The 21,600-nt window shown below is 44.1% G+C and overlaps 1 protein-coding gene across 1 annotated transcript; it reads left to right on the forward strand.

The window, feature by feature from the left end:
* Positions 1-1,328: 1,328 nt before the first annotated feature.
* PPP2R1A (protein phosphatase 2 scaffold subunit Aalpha) lies at positions 1,329-21,156 on the forward strand. The gene is made up of 15 exons (XM_061596683.1): positions 1,329-1,460; positions 6,717-6,807; positions 8,386-8,486; positions 9,505-9,737; positions 9,873-10,020; positions 10,155-10,310; positions 10,598-10,712; positions 11,675-11,745; positions 12,103-12,237; positions 13,487-13,660; positions 14,040-14,100; positions 17,212-17,366; positions 18,206-18,348; positions 18,530-18,621; positions 19,717-21,156. The coding sequence occupies exons 1-15, from the start codon at positions 1,383-1,385 to the stop codon at positions 19,731-19,733; spliced, it is 1,770 nt and encodes a 589-aa protein (XP_061452667.1). The 5' UTR covers positions 1,329-1,382; the 3' UTR covers positions 19,734-21,156.
* The last annotated feature ends 444 nt before the right edge of the window (positions 21,157-21,600 follow it).

A 21,600-nucleotide genomic window follows, 5' to 3' on the forward strand; every position in this document is an offset into this window, starting at 1 on the left:
TAAACGTATCGTCCTGAGAAAAATCTTGGGACACAATTCAGCTGTTGTCTTCTGCTTGCACCTTGTACCTATGTGAAATACGAGCCCCATTTGTTGACTGACTTGGCATCAGAACCACTGATCCCAAATTCTCTTTGCCTACTTGTTGCTGTGCCTCAGTTTCTCCTTGGAGGAGAGGACATTCACATGTGAGCCGTGAACACTTGATAATTTGCTAGAAACGTGAGGGATTCATTAAACTCTAAGAGGCAAAGTGCTGAATCCAGAGCTAGTTTTGCTCTCCATAATCAGCTTCCTTGGACCACTAATCTGCATTGGAAAAGGCTCTTTGGGTATCTGATATGTTAAAGTATGCAGACACCACATCAGAAGTATATTTGCTCTAATGCACCTAACAAAGCAGACTTGATTTCATGCAACCTCATACCTCATTTGAAATGCCACAAGACTGTTTTTTACTGCAAGAGAGTGACATGGCCACCGCTCTGGAAATTTATTCTTAAGTAAGTCTATCAAATTCAGTAGGGCTTGTTCCTTGGTAAAAGTGCTTATATTAATCTATGATTTTAATGCAAATATGTATATATGTAAGTTCTTACATGATTTACGTAGGTCCATTAATTTCTATAGGTCTGCTCTGAGTAACGTTAGATGCAACCCTATACACATACTCAGATACGTTTTTATTTTATTTTCAATAAAATGTATTTAATCATGCTATCTTGTAGCGATGACGTCAAATATCACTGTATACAATTGCGTCACAGTATAAGGTGACGTCACACGAAAACGACGTTGCCCTGATTGCAGGAATAACGCGCGGTTGTTTTGGCAACCCATACATACGCTTTCCCCCCTCTTCACCTTGTCCTTCCCCGCCTCTTTGAACAAAGCAAACGCCGGTATTACCCTGGGATTGGACACCATCCTTTGTCTCTCAAAATGAATGGCCAATCGTCTCCCCTAAAATGGAGGGACGAATTTCTACTATATGCCATAAAGGTTTGCGAGCCATATAGCTGGACTGATAGGGAATACAATTGTGAAGTTCAGCCAATAACGGGTGAAGGAGGCGGGAATAGAGTACATTCAGCGAATTAGATATAAGAAAGAGGTGGGAGCTAAGAGGACTACTTCCCAATGCTTTTTCCTGTATGGTGAAATTCTGACATTCTTGTCCAATGAATAGCAAGAGAGAGATTGACTGATAGAAAGATATTTCAAACGGGATTATAGAAGAGGTGGGGTTTGTAAGAAATAAGCCAATGAAATTTAGGAATAGTTGAGACTGACAACCTAAGCAACCAATGGCGTGTGAACCACCCCTGCAAGGCGTCTGTGTGAACCCCGCACACCCTTCAGACCCAAAGCCGGGAGTTAAGATGGCGGCAGCCGACGGAGATGACTCGCTTTACCCTATTGCTGTGCTGATCGATGAGCTGCGGAACGAGGACGTCCAGGTACGATTTGTGTCTACGGACGCTTTCTTGGGAGTGAGGGAAAGCGATCGGAGGTTATGTGGGCAGTCTGCGCCTGAAAGGAACGTCTCCTGTACCGTAGCCAATCGGTGGCTGCCTTTCATCTGAAAAACCCGTGTGAAACCGATAAAAACTGAACTGGATTGGCTGTAAGGATTTTCATATGAGAAGACAAGGAGGAAGGTGTTGGCTAATGGAGGGTCTGTAATATCTATTGACGACCCCGCAATGATGCCAGCAGCCACGTGATTGGTTGGCCGAGCTATGTCTCTGGTATAGGGGTTAATTCAAGAACCTGGAGGGTCGCTTTTAAAAAAAATAAAAATAGACCTTTTGATGAAATGGTGAGAGGAGTGTTCTGATTGGGTCAAGCCTCGTCCATTCATTATACAGAGGCTTCCTGATTAACCAAGGAGGGGTCTTCGTCTGTTCTCTAGGGGAGAGGTCTTTTGTCCCCGATTCTGTGGCTTTTCCCGCAAGGGGTTTGTCAAACCAAGGCCCAGTGAGTGGTGCACGGTCTCTTCTCATGGAGGGCAGCCAATCAAGAGACCTATCACCGGGAGGGGGGGACACTCAATAAGAATGTCTTATTGTATGGGGTATATGAGTTGTTCCCTTCTCTCTTTCTCTCTCCTTCTTCCTCGGGTTTTTGATTATAGGGAATGCATTTTTTTAAAAAAAATCTGTCGTTAATGCCAGCATGGTGCCATGTGGAGATGGACAGGTCTCTCACTTTCATCAATAATGCTTTAGTGGCACAAGAGTAAGTTCTGTGTTTATTTTATTTATTTATTTATTTATTGGGTCCCAAATGGCTGCAGTGCTGTAATTGGATGGGGGCTGGCAGAAGTGACATCTGGGGTGCATTCTAATATTCTATATAAAACAGCAGAAGTGTAAATGGCTATTTATAGAATATCATAGTACAGGTCTCTGCCCTGAGATGTTTACAGTATAAATATCAGTAAAGGGTTGGGCTAGGGGGAATGGCAAACTTAAATGCAAGAATATGAACAGATGCTGTTAAATAGTTGTGGCCTAATGTGAACAGAACAGGGCTTTAGGTTGTCATTTTTGGATTTCCATGTGGTTAATTACTGGCCTTTTGAGATTGTAAACCAGACTCAACTATGTGTGGCTACCATAAGCACACCTTTATCCCTTGCTATCCTTGTTTCTCCCCTCTCTTTATGTTGTCATCCCTACTATTGAAGTTAGATTGTAAGTTCCTTGGGGCAGAGTCCTACCTCATGGTTTATTAAACTTGCAGTGTTACATAATATTGGGGGTACTATTAAAAATAATAATACAGGTAATAGGTGCAGCATACTCCATATTCATTTATTTATAGTGGGTTCTGTCCAATGCTAGTCCTATTCAGAGTAGACCCATTGGATAAATGGGCATGCTTAACTTAGGCTGATTTTAATGGATCTACTCAGAGTCCAGTTTAGTTGGATACAACCCAGTAGTTATGGACTGCCCAGTAACAAACATTCTCTGGGAGTCTTACAACATAAAAATGAGAACAAGTTATTGATTGCTTGAGTTAAATGATTGCAACTACAATAAAATGTAGCAACCCCTCCCCCTGAACTATCAGCTCAAAACAACTTTAGAAACAGAGTAGAGGAACAGAACTTTGCAACATTACACACAAAGCAGAGGAATAAAAATTCACAGAGCTGAAGCAGTGCTACATCACCACATAAATTGAAAGGCCTGGGAAAAAGAAAAAGTGATTTGCCTGGTAGTTGCCAGGCAGACTTTTCTGGGGAGGTCTTTCACAGCTGGGTGTGTGTGGAGGGGGGGCACTGCTGGAAAGGTCTTTCCTTCATGGCCACCTGCCCTACCTCATTTGGCAGGGCACTTAAGAAAGAGCCTCAGATGATGATGTACTGCATAGGTAGGTACATGTGAGGAAAGGCGCTCCTGCAGGAGCTGAGGTCAAAACCAGTGCTTTAAATTGGGCTCAGAAACAGACCAGGAGCCAGTGAAGATAATGGATTACTGGCATAATATGTGGATGACACCTGGTCCCAGTTGGTACAGAATGTGGCTGCAAGGGTACTCGCAGAAGCTTGCAAAACATTCTCAATGGCTGCCCCAAGTATGATACATTGCAGTGAAGCATACCGGAGGTTATCAAGGCATGGATCACGAAGGTCTGCCTATCTTTATCTTAGCTGGTGTGTCAGCCTAAGCTGGTGTAATACAAAATCTCCCACTTTTGGATCGCAATCTTCCTGCCAGATAGAGAAAATAAAATTTAGACTGTGCCGTGCCGTATGGCTTGGACCAGTGCCGTGTTGGGACAGCTTCATGGTTGTCATGGTAGCTGTCAAATCCAGAGCTGACCTGGGTGTGGTGGCCTTGGCATGGATCTTGAGATCCCCCAGAACAATCACCCTGGGCGGTCTCAACACCAGAACTGAGATTATCTCTGTTAGCTCAGGCAGGGAGAGTGATGGACAGCGGGGTGGGTGGTATACCAGCAGAGTCTCCAGTCTGTCCTGATTGTCATACACAAGGTTAAAACACTTTAAATTGGCAATCAAAAGAATGGGAAGCCTGGAGAAAGGAGGCCACATCAATCTCTTCACCCAGCCCTCCAGTCTATTCTGATGCTGAACCCAAGAGAGCACAACTGGGAGAGAGTAACTTTTCCCAGTTCCATCACCCTGGAATACAGGCCAGATTAGCCTCCCTGTCCACAATCAAGTCATAGATGAGGGAGATTTTACTATGAATCCACCTGGCATGTCAGACACTCTACACCATTCCTCTCCGCCGCCCCTGCATCTCCCCAGATCATTTAAGAGTTTCCTGGGCACATTGCCTTAGTCTGCTCTGCAAGGTTTGAGCAAACATAACTGTTGTGTTTTGGGTTTTCTTTTTAACTATTCAAAACCAGTGGGATTTACAAAGAATAGTTTAATGCACCTTACACAAAAAGAGTAAAAAAAAACCCCGCACACATAAGTAGAGGGGGATTAATGAGAAAAAAGCAGCTCTTCCTACTGGTTCCAGGTTACGGTCTGAAGGCACGCAAGGCCAGCTCCCTGCTAAAGCTAAGCAGCATCAGGTCTGGTCAGTGCCTGGATGGGAGACTGCCTGGGAACCATATGTAAGCCGCCTTGGGTTTCATGAAAAAAGAAAGGCAGGGTATAAATGTAATAAATAAATAAATACTTTCGACTATCACTGGGGCTGCTTAACCAAATTCATTGTTTTGGAGGGCTTCAACGCATTATCCCAGAGCCCAGGGTGGCCAGGAGCCCATTAGCCAGAATGTGTCTATCAAGCTCTGGACACCAGCCTGAGACGACCATATTACTAGCAGTCATTGTTTCCCTACCCAAACCTCACCTAAGTGCCGTTCCTCGCTAATCTTGCCCAGCCAGAAGCCTGCCTCACTGGTGGGGGTGCGAGTGAGCTGGCTCAACAGGTCAGCCAGGTGTCACAGCATGCAAACTTTGTGTGCCTCTGCAGGGTTGAGGCACAGTTCTTTAGCTATGTAGGCACTGGGAGCTGTTCATGTAGCCTGTTTGGTTGTTAAGGATTATGCTTCCTAGTGGTAGAGTTTCAAGTTGGAATTGTTTCCTTGAACTGGAAGAAAGACCATTTGACCATTCAGGCCTGGAATTGCCAACTTGCCTCTGAGAACTGAAAATCATTTCCCAGCAGAAAAGTTTGAAAATTGGTAGGTATTTGGTTCTTTATCCCTCTTCAGCCTTTGTCCCCTCACTTTGCCTCAATTGACTGACTGCACGTAGTAGTGTAAAAACAATAAGTGGACAATCGCCTTTTGTAGCAGTTTTGTCCTTTGTGTAATCAAGAATGTTACAGGGCTCATCTCTGCAGTATTTCCTCCCATGGGCCTTTTCCTGAGCATTGTTCATGTTTTCCGACTATGTCCTGCTTGAACTTGCTATGGCAATGCTTATTTATGATTGCACAGGGCCCAGTGAGCATCTTCCTTAAGAAAGTTGTTACTTTTTCGGCAGCTGCTCTTTCTGTCTGGCATCACTTGTTCCATTGTGCTGCTTTATAAAGAATGCAGGCAATGTATGTTAGTGTGACTTTGGAAGACAAGACTGTGAATCTTCAGGAAGCCTTTATCTGGCAACATACAGTTGCAGTGATCCACCACGAGTCTGTTTGATAAATGACCTGACTTATAAATCTCCAAAAGGATGGCAAATCTTTGATTGCCAGATTGAGTGAATCAGCTCTCATGTGTTAGTAGCAGTTGTCATTGTTATAAACTTGGTCACATGAATTTCTCCTATGTGTCAGCCCTACAACAGCAGAAGTTGGTCGATGTGTAAGATTTCTTAGTGGGAATCGCTGGGGAAATAAACAGCCTTGTTCAGGGCTCAGTCCTATGTATGTTTTAAGTATTTCCACTCTGTACAATTGGGCTTTCCTCCAAGTACCTGTATCCAGTTCTAGCCTTGGGCCCCAGGGTGAACGTTATAGCTGCAAATGGAGAAGTACCAGCTTGAAATGAATGACGATAATAAGCCAGGTTCTGTGCAAACAGTGCTCTAAAGGAGCAGCCTATGTAAAGCACAGGCACCACCTATGTGCTATGCCCCAGACCTAGTTTATGTAGTTTGTGTGTGTGTTTGTGTGTACTTCTTAGAGTAAAGAGGCAGGAGGGTGGGGGATCAGTGGATAGTGTCCAAGACTTAGGAAGACTTTGTTCCCAACCTGTGTTATCCAAGTGGAGTCTCTAAAGGCTCGCTCACACTGGCAAAATTTGTCCACACTGTTGTGTCTACTGGTACACCTTTGTATGCGAAGAGGCTAGTGTCAGTGGGCAATAGATGCAAGGAGCTGACAGCTATTTCCATTAGCAAACCTGCTCTTTCCAGATTCTGCAATTAAAGGTGGTTTCTACCTTCTTGTATATACAGCCTGGTTTACACTAGCCTTTCTCCACAGGATCACATAGGTGTGTGCACAATCACATGGGTGAATTTAACAGTGCAAACCATCCCTGCACCTCTTGGCGTGTAATTTATCTGAACATCCAAAGGAAGATGTGCTGCCACATTCTTGGTGTCTTGTGAAGATGAGTGTGAAAGTAACAAATTGCATGACTGACATAATAATGGTTACAAATCTAGTAAATCAATGTCATCTCATGCAGAATTGGGACTTGCTGGCATATTTTCTTCAGTGGCTCATCTTTTTGATTTTGCCCCTTGAATTTCTCTCTCCCATATGCAGCTTCGTCTGAACAGCATCAAGAAACTCTCCACCATTGCACTGGCCTTGGGAGTTGAGAGGACGCGCAGCGAGCTTTTGCCTTTTCTCACAGGTAATGAAAAGACCAGGAACTCTGTCAGTTTGATTTTAGGGATTAGGAATTGAGTCTGGAAGCTGAACTTAACGTGAGTGTGAATTGTAATTTGGGCAGTACCCCAGCCTCTTTGCCAAAGACACCTTAGTAATTTCCTTTTGAGGGTTGCAGTATGTATAATGTGCAACTCTTGAGGTCCGAGTTTTAAATCCCTTTTTAAGCAGCGCTGAGCCTTGCTAGAAGAAAAGGACTACCTTCTTGCTGAATTTGGTTGGCTCAAGGTTGTTCTGATTGTCAAAGGTTCTGCTTCTGAAATCAGTTGATGAATCCTTCCTGTGTTCCACTTTGTGAATGTTTTTGGCAACTTTAGGAACAAACAACATCTGATTAAATTCAGAAGAAAGACAGTCTTGTGGCACCTTATAGACTTTACAAATTTATTGTGGCATAAGTTTTTCATGGACTGGAGACTGCATCTGATGAAGTAGGTTAGCCCAAGAAAGCTTATGCCCTGATTCAGTTACTTAGCCTTTAAGACTGTTAGGCTGCAATCTAATACACTCTTACCTGGAAGTAGCACTGAATCCTGTGGAGCTTACTTCTGAATAGGCGTGTTTTGGATTTCAACCTTAGTCTATTTGTAGTAAAAACAAAAATGTGGTTTTCCCTTGGAAGCTGCTGCTGTTGTTGTTAATAATAACATTTTAATTTATTACTCACCCTTCACTCTAAGGTCCCAGAGCGGGTCATAACAATTTAAAAAACAATGTTTAAAACAAATTACAATCGCAAGAATTGGGTGGGTCCTAAAAATAGGCATCTCAAGTGTCAAAGACCAGGGTAAAGAGGTGTGTTTTCAGCATACGAGAACTGTATAATGAAGGTGCCAGATGCACCTCTATAGGGAGGGAGTTCCACAATTTAGGGGCTGCCACAGAGAAAGCCCTGTCCTGGGCCACCACCCCTGAGCTTCTGAGAGCAGTGGAACTACTAAGAGGGTCCCCTCTGCTCATCTTAACATGCAAGAGAGTCAGTAGGGAAGAAGTCTGTAGGGAAGAAGTCAGTCTTTCAGATATTAGAGGCCTTCGTCATTTAGGGCTTCAATCACTAATGTGACACCTTGATTTGGGCCCAGAAATGAACTTGCAATCAATGCAGCTGTTTTAAAACAGGGATTATATGAGTTCTAAATGGAACTCTGGCCAGTGATATGGCCATTGCATTTTGGACCAGTTAAAGTTTCTGAGTTGTCTTCAAGGGCAGCCCCACATAGAGCACATTCAGTTTCTCTGAGCAAAGTCTTAGATTTTGTCTAGTGCTTTGCATCTAGCTCTTCCCTGTGTGGTAAAAGAGAGTGTGGGTGACTGAGTAGTGGGCAGGACAAGTCATGTTAGCGCACATGCATGGGTCCAGGCCTCCTCATAGATTTCTTAGACTCTTTGTTTTGTTATTTCCTGCACTGAAGTGATAGTTCACATGTGAGTTGGCCCTCAGATTCTCACATCACATTAGCTACTTGATTCTGTGCTCTGTGACAAGCAGATTTTAGTCCTTGTTTGCTTAAATTGCTTTTTTTTTTTTTTTTTGCCCCTGCAGACACTATTTATGATGAGGACGAGGTGCTACTTGCTCTGGCGGAACAACTGGGAACCTTCACAGCTCTGGTTGGGGGCCCTGAATATGTCCATTGCTTACTGGTAAGCCTCTTGAACGACTGGTGAAGAGTATGATATAACATAGTGGAATAATTTGAGAACGCTTCCTCTTCTTCCAAATTCTGGTGGGGGAAGTGTTGAGCTTTTGCAGATTACCAGGCTGTCCAATGGTGAGTTTCTTCCCCTGGGGTAGCATGGTTTCTGGATAATATTGCTAACTGGTAGAGAGGACATGTGCCAAAATGGTCATCTGTATCTGTCCTTTGCTTGCATCTAATGTGCAGTTTAATAGCACGTGGAATGCCTTTCCAAAGTAGTTTGATCCCAGTAATGTTGCCCCCAAATGGCAGATGTTATGACCTTGTACTTGGATTCCTTGCCCAGTTGACTGAGGGCACATGCACAGACACAACCCACACATAAAACACACAGCAGCCCCATTCCTTGCTTTCCCTATCTTCTTCCTCCTCTTCATATGTTTTTGAAAAAATAATTTCTGGCTTTCTGGAAATTCCTCAGAGGCCCAAGACTATAATAGGGACATAATTTAATTATTAGAAGCCTGTTTTCTTCCTAGAGCAATTTACTTACTTATTTAAAAAAAACAGTCTTTTGCCCCTAGTGAGGCTCCTCAAAGAGCCAAAATGTTTAAACTTTGTTCCAAGGTTTTATCTTTGTTTACTGCCTTGGGGACCTTGTTAGATTAACAGTAAACTAGATTAAGAACAGAGCAGAAAATAACCTGAAGAAGTGGAATTAAACCTTCATATATTATAAAAAGTGAAGAATAGAAACATTTTTACTGCCTGCCTGAAAGTAAGTAGAGATGGGGCCAGTGTAATGTCTCTTAGGAGGCAACTTCACAGTGCCTCCTCTTTAGATGCATCACATTTTTCTTCAATTTTTCTTACTCATTTCTATTTATTGTTACAGATATGAAATCCACAAAGGCTTAGGCCGTCGCACATTTGTTAGTCTTCGAGGTGTCACAGCCGTCATTGATATACTGTTGTCAGTATTGCTTTTTAATGTGTAATGTATCTTCCCTCTTTTGTTGCAGCCACCCCTTGAGAGCCTTGCAACCGTTGAGGAGACAGTGGTGCGGGACAAAGCGGTGGAGTCCTTGCGAGCAATCTCCCATGAACACTCTCCATCTGACCTTGAGGCCCACTTCGTGCCCCTTGTGAAGCGCCTGGCAGGAGGTGACTGGTTCACCTCCCGTACCTCTGCTTGCGGCCTCTTCAGTGTCTGTTACCCTCGAGTCTCCAGTTCGGTTAAGGCTGAGCTCCGACAGTAAGTGAGATCCTTTTCAAGAAAAGGCTGGGGCCCGTTAGTTGAGTCATGGACGTCAAAGTGCGACAGATAATAATTTCAGATGTCCCCATAGTTCCCCCCCAGCAGTTGTTGTCACTTCTCCCTTTCCTGCAGGTATTTTCGGAACTTGTGCTCAGATGATACTCCGATGGTGAGGCGAGCGGCAGCCTCTAAACTGGGTGAATTTGCAAAGGTCTTGGAACTGGAGCATGTCAAGAGCGAGATCATCCCTATGTTCTCTAACTTGGCCTCTGATGAGCAGGTCTGTGCAATGGCGCATTCGTTTCTGAGGAGATGGGAGCTAGTTAAATCGGAGGTCTAGGCTGGTGTGCTCTACAGGTCACCTGTGCTCTGAGAGGAAAGTTTTCTGTAACCCATTTCACGTCTCTCATGCAGGACTCTGTGCGCTTGCTGGCTGTGGAGGCCTGTGTTAATATTGCACAGCTCCTACCCCAGGAGGACCTGGAATCTTTGGTGATGCCAACGTTACGGCAAGCAGCAGAGGACAAATCTTGGCGAGTCCGTTACATGGTGGCCGACAAGTTCACAGAGGTTAGTACAAATGCTTGTATGTCTTGGCAGTGGATGAGTGGTATTTATTTTAAAGATTTATACCTCTTGATCAAATAATCTCCAACTCTACCTACAACATATTTAAAAAGGTGCAACCCTCCCCAATAGAGCGCCTTTATTCCTCTGCTTAGAGGCAGTGTCCTTTCCTTGTTTCTGCAGTCCCAGAGCATTTTGCAGTTAGAGCACAGTTCTTTCTGGCAGGGTGGGAGGTAGAGCCATTTGGAACTTCCTGCATGTTCAGATCTGATGCTTTTTCTTCCTTATAGCTCCAGAAAGCTGTTGGACCAGAAATCACCAAAACCGACTTGGTCCCAGCATTCCAGAACCTCATGAAAGACTGTGAAGCTGAAGTGCGAGCTGCTGCCTCCCATAAGGTCAAAGGTCAGTTGCAGTCACTCTGCTTTGAGTCCTGCCCTGTTGGCCACGCAGGATCTCTTTGTAGCAGTGTATGAGCAGTTTGGGTGGGAGAAGGGAACCCAAGTAGGTGTGATGGTCTGTGCCTTCTAAAGTGATTGAAATCAAAGGGATCTAAGAGGTGATCTATCTCTGCCCATATTCTCATTTATCTGAAACCCTATAAATAGCAGTTCATGTTTTATGACACAAACACTGCTTTTTCAGATCTAGAAAAAGCAAAGTCAGCACTTAAACAATGCAATAAAATACTGCAAATTGAGTTTTTCTTTTTGTATATACATTCTAATCCATATGCATACTTCATTCTGAACCTGCTGTTTGTCTTGAAGAAAATAGGGACAATATAAGCAATTGAAATATGAATGTTCAGTTGAAGTCAGATGGTTAAAATCCTAGTGGGAAAGTGGGGACGGTGTAACCATTCAGAGCACTCAAGATCCATATACTGGTGCTGGAGCCATTTGAAAGTGACACCTACTTATTTTCAAGCCTATTTCCACAACTATGAGAGCTAGAAACATGCTTAAAATGCAACTGATATTCAGTTTAAAAAAAGCCTTGAGGAAAGGCTGATTTGGTATGGCTGTATTACAGATATGAGACTCCACACACAGGTCAGGAAAGCAGGTGTCGCATTACATGGGTCTATGATTCTGCAGCAGCTAACCTTTTGAGCAGCATAGAAATGAGAAAATTATCTAGGTTCAGAGGTAGAAAGATGTGGTTCTGGAATGGAAGTCAGGAATTCATGCATTGTATGTAGTGGGTTAGCAAGTCTGATGATGAAGTGATAAAGGGACTGGCTGAACTTAGAGCTGATATCTTTATTGGTCCTTTCTGGCGAGATAAAAATCCGTTTCCCCCATTGCATCGCTTTAGTTGTGATGCCCTATCAGTGTGATTACTGTTTTTGCCTCCTCTCTTAGAGTTCTGTGAAAACCTGTCTGCTGATTGCCGTGAAAATGTCATTATGACCCAGATCTTGCCCTGCATTAAGGTATGTGCCAGGAGACGACAATCTCTCGTGAGCTTTGAATTTGTTCTTTGAAGCATCAGCTTGTACTTTTTCATAGGTCCAATCAGGAGCAGTCTTACATTAAGGGGCTGAAGAAACCATGGAGGCAAGCATCTCTTTATGAAAATAGGGGTGCCTTCTTCTTGAGTTGCTTGTTACACAGAGGATCAGGAAATTAGATAGGTGTGCTTTGAATTGGGGATGTTACTGCATAGATATTTGTGTTCACTGTGTGCAATTTGCTTGTATTGTATATTTGTCAGCCACCCAGAGAACAATGTTTTGGGTGGCCTTAAAGTGTGCAAGCATCTTTTTCTAATGCTCCTTTTTGCCATTCAGGAACTGGTATCAGATGCTAATCAACATGTAAAATCAGCTTTGGCGTCTGTGATCATGGGCTTGTCTCCCATTTTGGGCAAGGACAACACAATCGAACACCTTCTTCCTCTCTTCTTGGCTCAACTCAAAGATGAGGTGAGTGATGTCTTCCCATCCCCGTTCCTTTTGGCCATTTGTTAACAGTTCTTAGTTAAACTATTTGGAGGTGAGGTTGGATGGGACATTTCCCTGTCCTGATCTGTATTATTTCATGGCAGCTTAGCTCCCTCACCCAAGAAGTACTTAATATATCATTCCCCTACTGGTGTTCTCCAGATGTATGTTTCTTTATTTTTGCAATTATATCCCACCTTTAGTCCAGTGAGCTCAAGGTGAAGTATATGTTTCTTTTCCTCTCCATTATATCCTCACAACAACCCTCTGAGGTAGGCTAGGCTGAGCAGCAGTGACTGGCCCAAGGTCACCCAGTGAGCTTCATGGCCGATTGGGGATGTGAACCCTGGTCTCCCAAGTCATAGTCCAGTACTCTAACCACTTCACCACACTGGATTACAACTCGCATCTTCGCTGACCATTGGCCTTGCTGGTTGTGGCTGATGGGAGTTAGGGTCTAGCAACATCTGGAGGGCACCAGGTTGAGGAAGGATGGCTTAATGTAATGCTGGGGGAGTAGTCTTGTAAGGTTGGCTGAGCTGCAGATGCGCCTAGGGACATATCTACCCGCTGCAGATGTAAATTAACTGTGCAGCTTCCCCCAAGGGAATCCTGGGAATCAAGCTGTAGTTGTGAGAGAATGGGTTCTTTAAAAAGGGACCATAGAAAAGTAGAACACTTGCTTTATATGTATATGTTTCCGGGTTCAATCCCTGGCATTGCCAGTTAAATCCTGTGTAACAGGTGCTAAAAAGATCTGTGGCGACTCCACAATACTGAACTGGATGCTCCATCAGGTTCCTATATTGTACTGTCTCTGTCCTTGTATTTGTTCAGGAGTTTATGGCCAATTTATGCCATCTTCCAACTCCAAAATGGGAGGCTATGCATTGGGTTATGGTCTGAAGGCACATGAGGCCATCACCTTAATAAAGCTAAGCAGGTCTGAGTCTTGTTAGTGCCTAGATGGATGTTTGCCTGGGAAGCACATGTACTCTACCTTGGGTTCTATGATGGGGTGGGGGGAAGTGCGATATAAAAATGAAGCAAATAAATAAATAAAAGCCCCCTCACCAGGCCAGAAGATTGCAGACTAGGTGGTGGAAGAAGGTGCACATGTCTTTACAGCCTTCCATATGTACTAGTTCTAGAAGAGGGATGTGAATTTTAGGGGCCACAGCTGGGAGGGGGAACCTTTCATCTCTGATCTGAACCTTTCCCCTTTCTGTAGTGCCCTGAAGTCAGACTCAACATAATCTCCAACCTGGACTGTGTGAATGAGGTCATCGGCATCCGACAGTTATCCCAGTCTTTGTTGCCAGCCATTGTGGAGTTGGCAGAGGATGCCAAGTGGCGTGTGCGGCTGGCCATTATCGAATACATGCCCCTGTTGGCTGGGCAGCTCGTAAGTGCTCATTTGGCTATTTGGATATGAGTGAAACAGACTTGATGTGCTGGGAGAACACTGTGAGCTAGGAGAACGCTGTGACCTGAATGTTCTTGGGTCTATTAGACCTGAGTTGCTGCAGGCACGTTTTTAGACTGTGTGAAAGCTTGTGTGTATTCCAACGTGGTGGGAGGTGTTTGTTACTGTCAATTTGCTTTGGGGAGTATTGGCCATTCAGCCAAAATCCTGTGGCTTTTTGTAACCTTTGTACTGGTTTGCCCCCTACCTGCCATTTGAGCAGTGACCACTTTCCCCACGTTTTGTTTCTGGCTGTGAGAATCCCATAACTGGCATTCATACAAGTTAATCTGGGCTCTCTGCAATTTCCCCTCCATAGGGTGTAGAATTCTTTGATGAGAAGCTGAATTCCCTTTGCATGGCGTGGCTGGTGGATCACGGTAAGCTCTTAAGTTGAAATACTGCTCTTGCTTCCCTTGCCTTTATTTCCTTTTGATTGCATTTACCATTTCTAACCTGAATGCCATTTGTCCAAATAAAGAAAGGTAGGATAATAGATATGGACAGGAACAGAGATGCATTCTCCTCTTGTTAGCTGGAGGGTTGATTTTATCGCCATTACTTTTAGGAAAGGAACTATAGCCGGGGGAGAAGAGTACATGCTAAAGTGGTTCTTTGAATCTTGTGTTTTATCTCCTTAAAATATCCAGAGCTTTATATCTAACAAATGATCTCTAATGTTGAAAGTATATTTCAAAACTAATGGGGTCTATCATGTTAGCTCCTTTTCCAGCAGAGAGAATTGACTCATCTAAGCTTTTAGTGAAGGAATAAAAGCTTCTGGGTTGTATTTTTTGTATGTTGAATGGAGGGTTCTTTTCCAGCCACAGAAGCAATTGAACTCAAGTTTAATGCCATTATTTTATAATGATGTACAAGTAGTGTAATTTGTTTCCATGGTGGTTTGCCGCATTAACTCAGTGGCTTGGTTCACACATGAGAAGGTTTAAACAAGCCGCAGCAGGCCTTGGGCTTGCATTCTCCCCCCCCCCCGGTCTTCTCTGGCATAACCATCAGGAGGCGCTGTGAAGCCTGCTTCATTTTTAGATCAGATGAGAAGCTAAACCGTGGTTAATCTTCACTATAATTTGTTGGAAGCAAGGCTGAACTACTCTGCAGCCACAGCGGAGGGGAAGCCTGGGACCTTGATACTTGCTTGAGACTATGGTTTAGTGCAGGTAGCCAACATGTGGTGCCTTCCAGATGTTGGAACTCCCATTAGATCCAGCCAGTATGACCAGTGGTCAAGGATGATGGGAGTTACAGTTCAGGAACATCAGAATGGCACCATGTTGGCTTTCCCTGGTTTGATAAGATGTCTGAACGAGACAAATGTGTATTCAGCGAGGGGTGTTAACTGATTAAATTTTCTTCTCGTTCTTTTGCATAATTTTAAGGTTTTTTTCATGCTATTAATGCTTAAATATATGGTGCTGTTTGGGGAATGTTGAAACACTAGGACCAAAAGTCATATAAACAAAAGCTACGACTTGTTTTTTTAGCCTTTCCTTTTTAAAATTCACTACATCCAAAATGATTCAGAAATGAATTTCTGCCTTTCAGTCTCATCCCCATCCAATAAAACATTGCATCAATGACCAATTCAATCTTTTAATTGAGCTATCAGTTTATAAAATCAGTGAAAGCTTAACTTTCCTCACTGCTAACTTCAAACGTTTTCATGGAACAGGTGCTTAACAGCGATAAATACAATATTAATAATAATAAAATTTTATTTTTGAGTCGCCTATCTGGCTGAATTAACGGCCACTCTAGGTGACGGCCACTCTAGGTGACGTACAACAGCACAATAAAATACAATATAAAACCACAACAACAACATTCAATAATTAAACTGCCCACTCTTAAATGTAATCAGCAGCCTTAAAAACTAACCCACCCCAGAAACCCCATAGGCCTGCCTGAATAGCCAGGTCTTCAAAGATCGGCGGAAAGCCATCAAGGAGGGGGCATGGCGGAGATCTAAAGGAAGGGAATTCCAGAGGGTGGGGGCCACAATCGAAAATGACCTCTCTCTGGTCCGCACCAGCCTAGCTGTTTTAACTGGTGGGACCGAGAGAAGGTCTTGTGTGGCTGATCTTGTCAGGCGGCATAATTGGTGATGCTGGAGGCGCTCCTTCAGATAAACTGGGCCGAAATCGTATAGGGCTTTAAAGGTTAATACCAGCAGTTTGAATTGGGCCCGGTAAACAACTGGTAACCAGTGAAGATCTACTAATACATCTGATGTAGATTGCCAATTGAAATATCCCTATTCTCCCTAATGGAACTCTCAACACCCATCTCCTGCTTTAAATTCTAAAGGGGCAGGAAAGAAGTGACATGTGTTAACCAAAAGAATACAGTCCCAACTCAGTCCTTATGCCACTTGTGGTATAAAATTCAACTAGGTTTTCACCTTTTTTTCAGTGCAACGCATATAGAGGTTTTACCATAAAGACGTCAAGGCCTAAAATGGCTATACTGCATCCATAGTTAATTGAGCCCAGTGGTGGCTTTCAGTTCATAATTTTGTTTTAATTGATAAATATATACATATAGTACATGGATGTGGCATAGAGAGAGCAATTTAGAGGCTTGTTCTGGTGCTAGACTTGTTTCCCTGCATTTCTCTGTATATATATGCAGTCCTCTACTGCACATAGCAGGATTGTGTCGTTTCCTGTTAGTTTTTAACACTTTCACAAGTCCCAGAATTACTCTATCCCCAGGAAAGACTTAGGCTGCAATCCAGTGCACACTCACCTGGGAGTGGCCCTTACTTCTGCATAGGCACGTATTGGAATGCACTGCAAGTAGATTAAGCAGAGTATCACTTGATTACTCTGTTGGTAAACCTCAGGAACAAGCCTTTGGGATGGGGGTGCAAAAATGTCGAAGTTGTCTCCTTGGAAATTCCCATCAGGTGCAGCATTAGCATAGACCAGAGCGGAGCAAAATTCTCCCCACCTTTTACTGGGCCCTTTGTCCCCTGAAAAGGTGGAGGTGAGAATATCAGCTCCTCTTGTGGGGATCAAGCAAAAGATACAACACTTTTGTGAGGGCCTCCGTGGGCAGGTGTCCTTCCCATCGGGCATTCTGGCCCTCAGTTTCAAAGTGCCTGGCAATTGGACTACCCGGTACAGCCAAGCCGCCATGTGGAGCAGTGGCTTAGCTTTGTTATAAGAGAGAGCGAGAGCGAACCTTTGGCCGTCTTGTTGAAAAATAAGCAACTGAAAAAGATGGGACCCCCCCCCCCCGAGATTTTGCAATTTTCAGGGAGGACTTTTGCTTTCCCACTCCATGTGCTGAAAAAGCTGCACCAAAGCACTAGTTCAGGCAATTCTAAGCTTTAACTTACGTGGCTGGCTCACGCTGTTCCTCTTACGTTTTAATTATATGTGCTTTTATCTGGAAGCCGCCGCGAGTTTCAGTATTGGAAGGATGGTGGGATATAAATAAGGAATAACTAACTCTTCTTTCCTCGCCAGTCTACGCCATCCGAGAGGCAGCTACCAGCAATCTCAAGAAGCTTGTGGAGAAGTTTGGCAAGGACTGGGCCCATGCTACAATCATCCCCAAGGTGCTGGCCATGTCCAATGACCCCAACTACTTGCACCGCATGACCACCCTCTTCTGCATCAACGTGAGTAGAGGAGGAAGCTGGGAATGAATTCAGGGCAAAAGGAAGGAGGTGATTGCTACTGCACAAGAACTGCTGATCCTGCGTTTAGAAATGGCAAATCTCTTGGTTCTGGAATGAATTGGATAAATTGGATAAGTGTACTTTCTTTTTTCTGTTTAAATTTTAAACAGAATTGATAAATTTATTACCAAGCAAATAAGATGTTACAAAAAAATTACTGAATAAATTCAGAATTCACCACAAGAGGTACATTTCTTAGTGTTGGGATATGCATCATATATTTCTAAATTACTCAAATTATGATGTGCTATCCAATACCTAATCTCAAGAGATGCTGTATTACATAAAAATGTGTTCTACTTTTATCGTAGTCTGTCATGAGTTGTTAATCAGTCTAATTTTCCACATCCCATATCTCTGTTCAGCCCTTCTGATCTAGAAGGAACATAGCTGAGTTCCTATTGGATGCAGTTTCAGATTCTTGCTCCTGATAATAAATTATTATCCAGAATTGTACTGGAGATTTCAGTGTCTGCATGATCACATAATAAAATTGTTTGTGGGTTTAAAATTAATCAGGGTGCATATTTTTTTTTTAATTGCAACCTTTGAGGAGTTTTATGTGCAGGACTTTAGATCTCCTCTCCCCCGAATGTAACATCTGTAAACTAGCTTCAGTGAACCATTGAGGAGTGGAGGAGGAGAGAAATTAGGGCCATTGGAAGGGGATACACAACTATGGCAGGCCCAAAAGAGCTCTTCCCCAGTGAGATTTTCTGTTTTCCAGACTTGATGGTAAACAGTCATGTTCAGATTGCAGAATGTTTTTCCTTTGCTAGGTGCTGTCAGAAGTGTGCGGGCAGGAGATCACCACCAAGCACATGCTTCCCACCGTGTTGCGGATGGCGGGCGACGCCGTAGCAAATGTCCGCTTCAACGTGGCCAAGTCCCTCCAGAAAATTGGACCAATCTTGGACAACAGGTACTGCAAACGGCTGGGCGCCATTGTGCTGGCCCATTTATGGCAACAGTCCCTGAACTCCTCCTGGTTAGAGGATGCATTTGCAGGGAGGAAAGAAAGGGAAGCACTGAAGCCTTGGAACCTTTGCTTTCTCCTGCTCGCTTTTCCTACTCATCCGTCTTGCCCCCTCTTATCCTCACAGCACCCTTCAGAATGAGGTGAAGCCAGTGCTGGAGAAACTAACGCAGGACCCTGATGTGGATGTCAAATACTTTGCCCAGGAGGCGCTGACTGGTGAGTTGGGAGTTCCTGTGTAGCTTGGAAGAATTTGGTAACGTGCCTCTGAGCATATGCTACACAGGAAGTGGATTGGACTGTGAAAGACCAACCCAAATTGTGTTTGCATTTTTACAAATTTGTAGGGCAGTACAATATCTCAGAGGAGGTCAGTTCTCCTGCTCCCCTGGTACATTCAATGTAGCAGCCCAATTTCCCTGCTTTTTAAAGTTTGATAGAAATATTTGTTGGCTATAGGTACGTTCTTAAACCGCAAGGGCTTTTTGCCAATTAGTAAATAATAGCCTTAGCTTACGTGAATTTGTTTAGACCCCTTGTAAAACCATCTAATTTTGTGGCAATCGCCAATATCTGTTGGCAGTGAATTCCACATAGTTAAGCTGTGTGCAATGTAAAGAAGTAAACTTTTGCCTGTTCTGAATCTCCCCACTTTTCAGTTCCATTGGGTGTTCCCAGGTTCTAGTATTTTGAGAGGCAGAAAAGGTCTTTTTCTTCTGATTTCTCCACCTTTCATAATTCTATACACTTATCCCATGTTCCTTCTTGCCCACCTTCTAAACTAAAAAGCCCCAAATGTTGTAATCTTTCTTTGTGAAGCAGATGCTCTCCTCACCCCCAAATACTTTTGGCTTCCCATTTTTGAAACACTGGAACAGAATATTTGTCATGTCAGTTTGCACAGTGCATGTACATCATTTGGTTACTCAGAGCTCAGCAGGTATTGTCTAATTGGGTGAACTGACTCCATTGGAGGGGTTTGTGGTTGAGGTGACATGAATGTTATGGCTGGATGACTTCTGATGGCTCCTTTGTGCCTACAAGCCGTCGATTCATACTGCAGCCATCAGCCAACAAGCGCACGAGGGTGGAACAGCCTTCATTCTTGTTTCTGGCTATAGAATCACTTGTCTCTGGACTTGGTTATCCCTTACAATAGATAATTACCCATGGGGTAACGTACTGGAATTGTTCATGCAAGGAAGAAACCCAGTCTTCCGGAACGCCGGTGCTTGCAGGAATTTATAAATGACTTTTTGCAAGTAACTCTTACAATTTAACTCACTTCCTTTCTCTCTCTCTCTCTTTTCACAGTGTTGGCGCTAGCTTGAGCCCGAGGACCTGGCTCTGTTGCCTCTTCCACTTGGGCGCCATTGGACCGATCCTTCTCTTCCCCCTTTCCCTGCATGTCTATGACCAGCCCCATGCCCAGCGCGGATCCACATGGTGATATCGGCCAGTGGCCAACTGTTGCCCCCTTCTAGAGTCCATCTCCCTCTTCTACTCTTAGCTCCATGTTCTGAAACCTTCTTGGGCAGCTGTGATATTCTCTCCCTTTCCCATCTTAGCCAGGTTCAGTTTTTGTTCTGTTCTGCCACCAGGCGGTATAAATGGCAGCCCGTTACCTGCTCCCCTCCAGTCCTACCCCCTGGTGGCAAGCCCACAAGAGAGGCAGAATAGCCCCTTAAAACCCACACTTGGCATGATTCGTGTGAGCTCTTTGGGGAGGCAAAACCTGCTTGGAGCCCCTATAGCTGTTTAGGCCATAGTCTGCATGAGAATGTCCCCACAGCACTATATGTAGCTGTGCATGGTTTTGATTTGGCCTTTCTCTTGATGATCTTTGCTCCACAGGCAGCCTGATTGTGCCTATAACTCCCCCATCCCAGTGACTAAAAAGCCCCAGCATTTCTCCATTCCATGTCTAACACCAGTTAGTTAGAGAAAACATCAGATATAAAAATTAGCTGGTTACGAAGGGGGTGCCTTTGTTAGCTAAACTTCTCTTTTGCTCCAAGTACAGTGCAGCAGAGGCTTCTCCTCTCACAACCCCAGAGAGGGTGGGAAGGGGTGCATAAATCCCTGCTGTTTAATTTCTGTTGATCAAACGTGCTATTATTCTTGCTCATCTTGTGTCCCCTTCATGCGCTGCCTTCTGCTGGAAGGAAGTACCTGTAGGTAGCTTGTCAGAGAAGCAGCACTTGAAGATAATCTTACCTGGGATGGGGGGTATGAAACCCAGCAGACATTGAGTTTCTGCGTGTCCTCATCATGTGGGATACTGCCTCTGGGCTAAAATTCGTCACATAGTCCTGCCACTCTTAGACTCTAAAGTTTGGCCTTTCCTAAATTTGGAGGGGTGAAGGGGGTATGAGAAAGACATCAATCGACAGGAACATGAGGGGCAATCAGGTAGCTGACTCTAGTGATGCTTGGACTATCCGGTAGGGTGTTAGCTAATTGGAATTCCCAGCGTCTATCATGTGACTGTAAAAACACCCAACAACTTCCTCCTCCCTTCCTTCATTGGCTCGTTTATTTCCTGGTCCCTCCACTTTTAAGTTCCCTCCTGCTGCCTCTGCAGTTCTTGCACTGAACAAATTAAACAAGTGTGTGTTCTAACCACACAACGCACCCTAACACACACACGCGTACCCTTTGTTAGTGGCATGTCATTTTAAAACTTGGATTTTTTTTTTGTGTACACTTGTTTTATTTTTTCCTCTCTATGATTAATAAAATGCTCGATCGTTATTTGACATCTTGTTCACTTCAGGGTGGGGTGAGGGACTGGGACAATGAGCCTTTTGACTTGAGTAAAACTATTTGAACCCAAGGCAAGGGTGAGGAACCTCAGGCCCCAGGGCCCAAATTCAGCCGGCCATACTCTTCCCCACCACCAGCACCACCCTGCCCTGCACCCTCCATCCCGTTCTGACTAGGTGTAATGTGTGCTTGAACTATGATAATGCTTCTTGCTTGCCTGGATGGAGCTATATTTGTGTGTGTGGGGGGGTGAAAACTCTGGCTTTTGCATGGCTGGAATGTAGCCTGCTGTACAAAGAGTCACCACATTTCTTGGTTTTCCCATTTTTGCCGCTGGCATATGGCCCCCAGAAGGAAATGTTGCTCTCGGGATGAAAAAGGTTCCCCACCTCTCCTTTAAGGTGAGGTAGTTGCAGGAGGCGTGTCACCTCA

Source organism: Rhineura floridana, chromosome 15 (genome assembly GCF_030035675.1).
Source record: "Rhineura floridana isolate rRhiFlo1 chromosome 15, rRhiFlo1.hap2, whole genome shotgun sequence".
NCBI classification, from domain to species: Eukaryota; Metazoa; Chordata; class Lepidosauria; order Squamata; family Rhineuridae; genus Rhineura; species Rhineura floridana.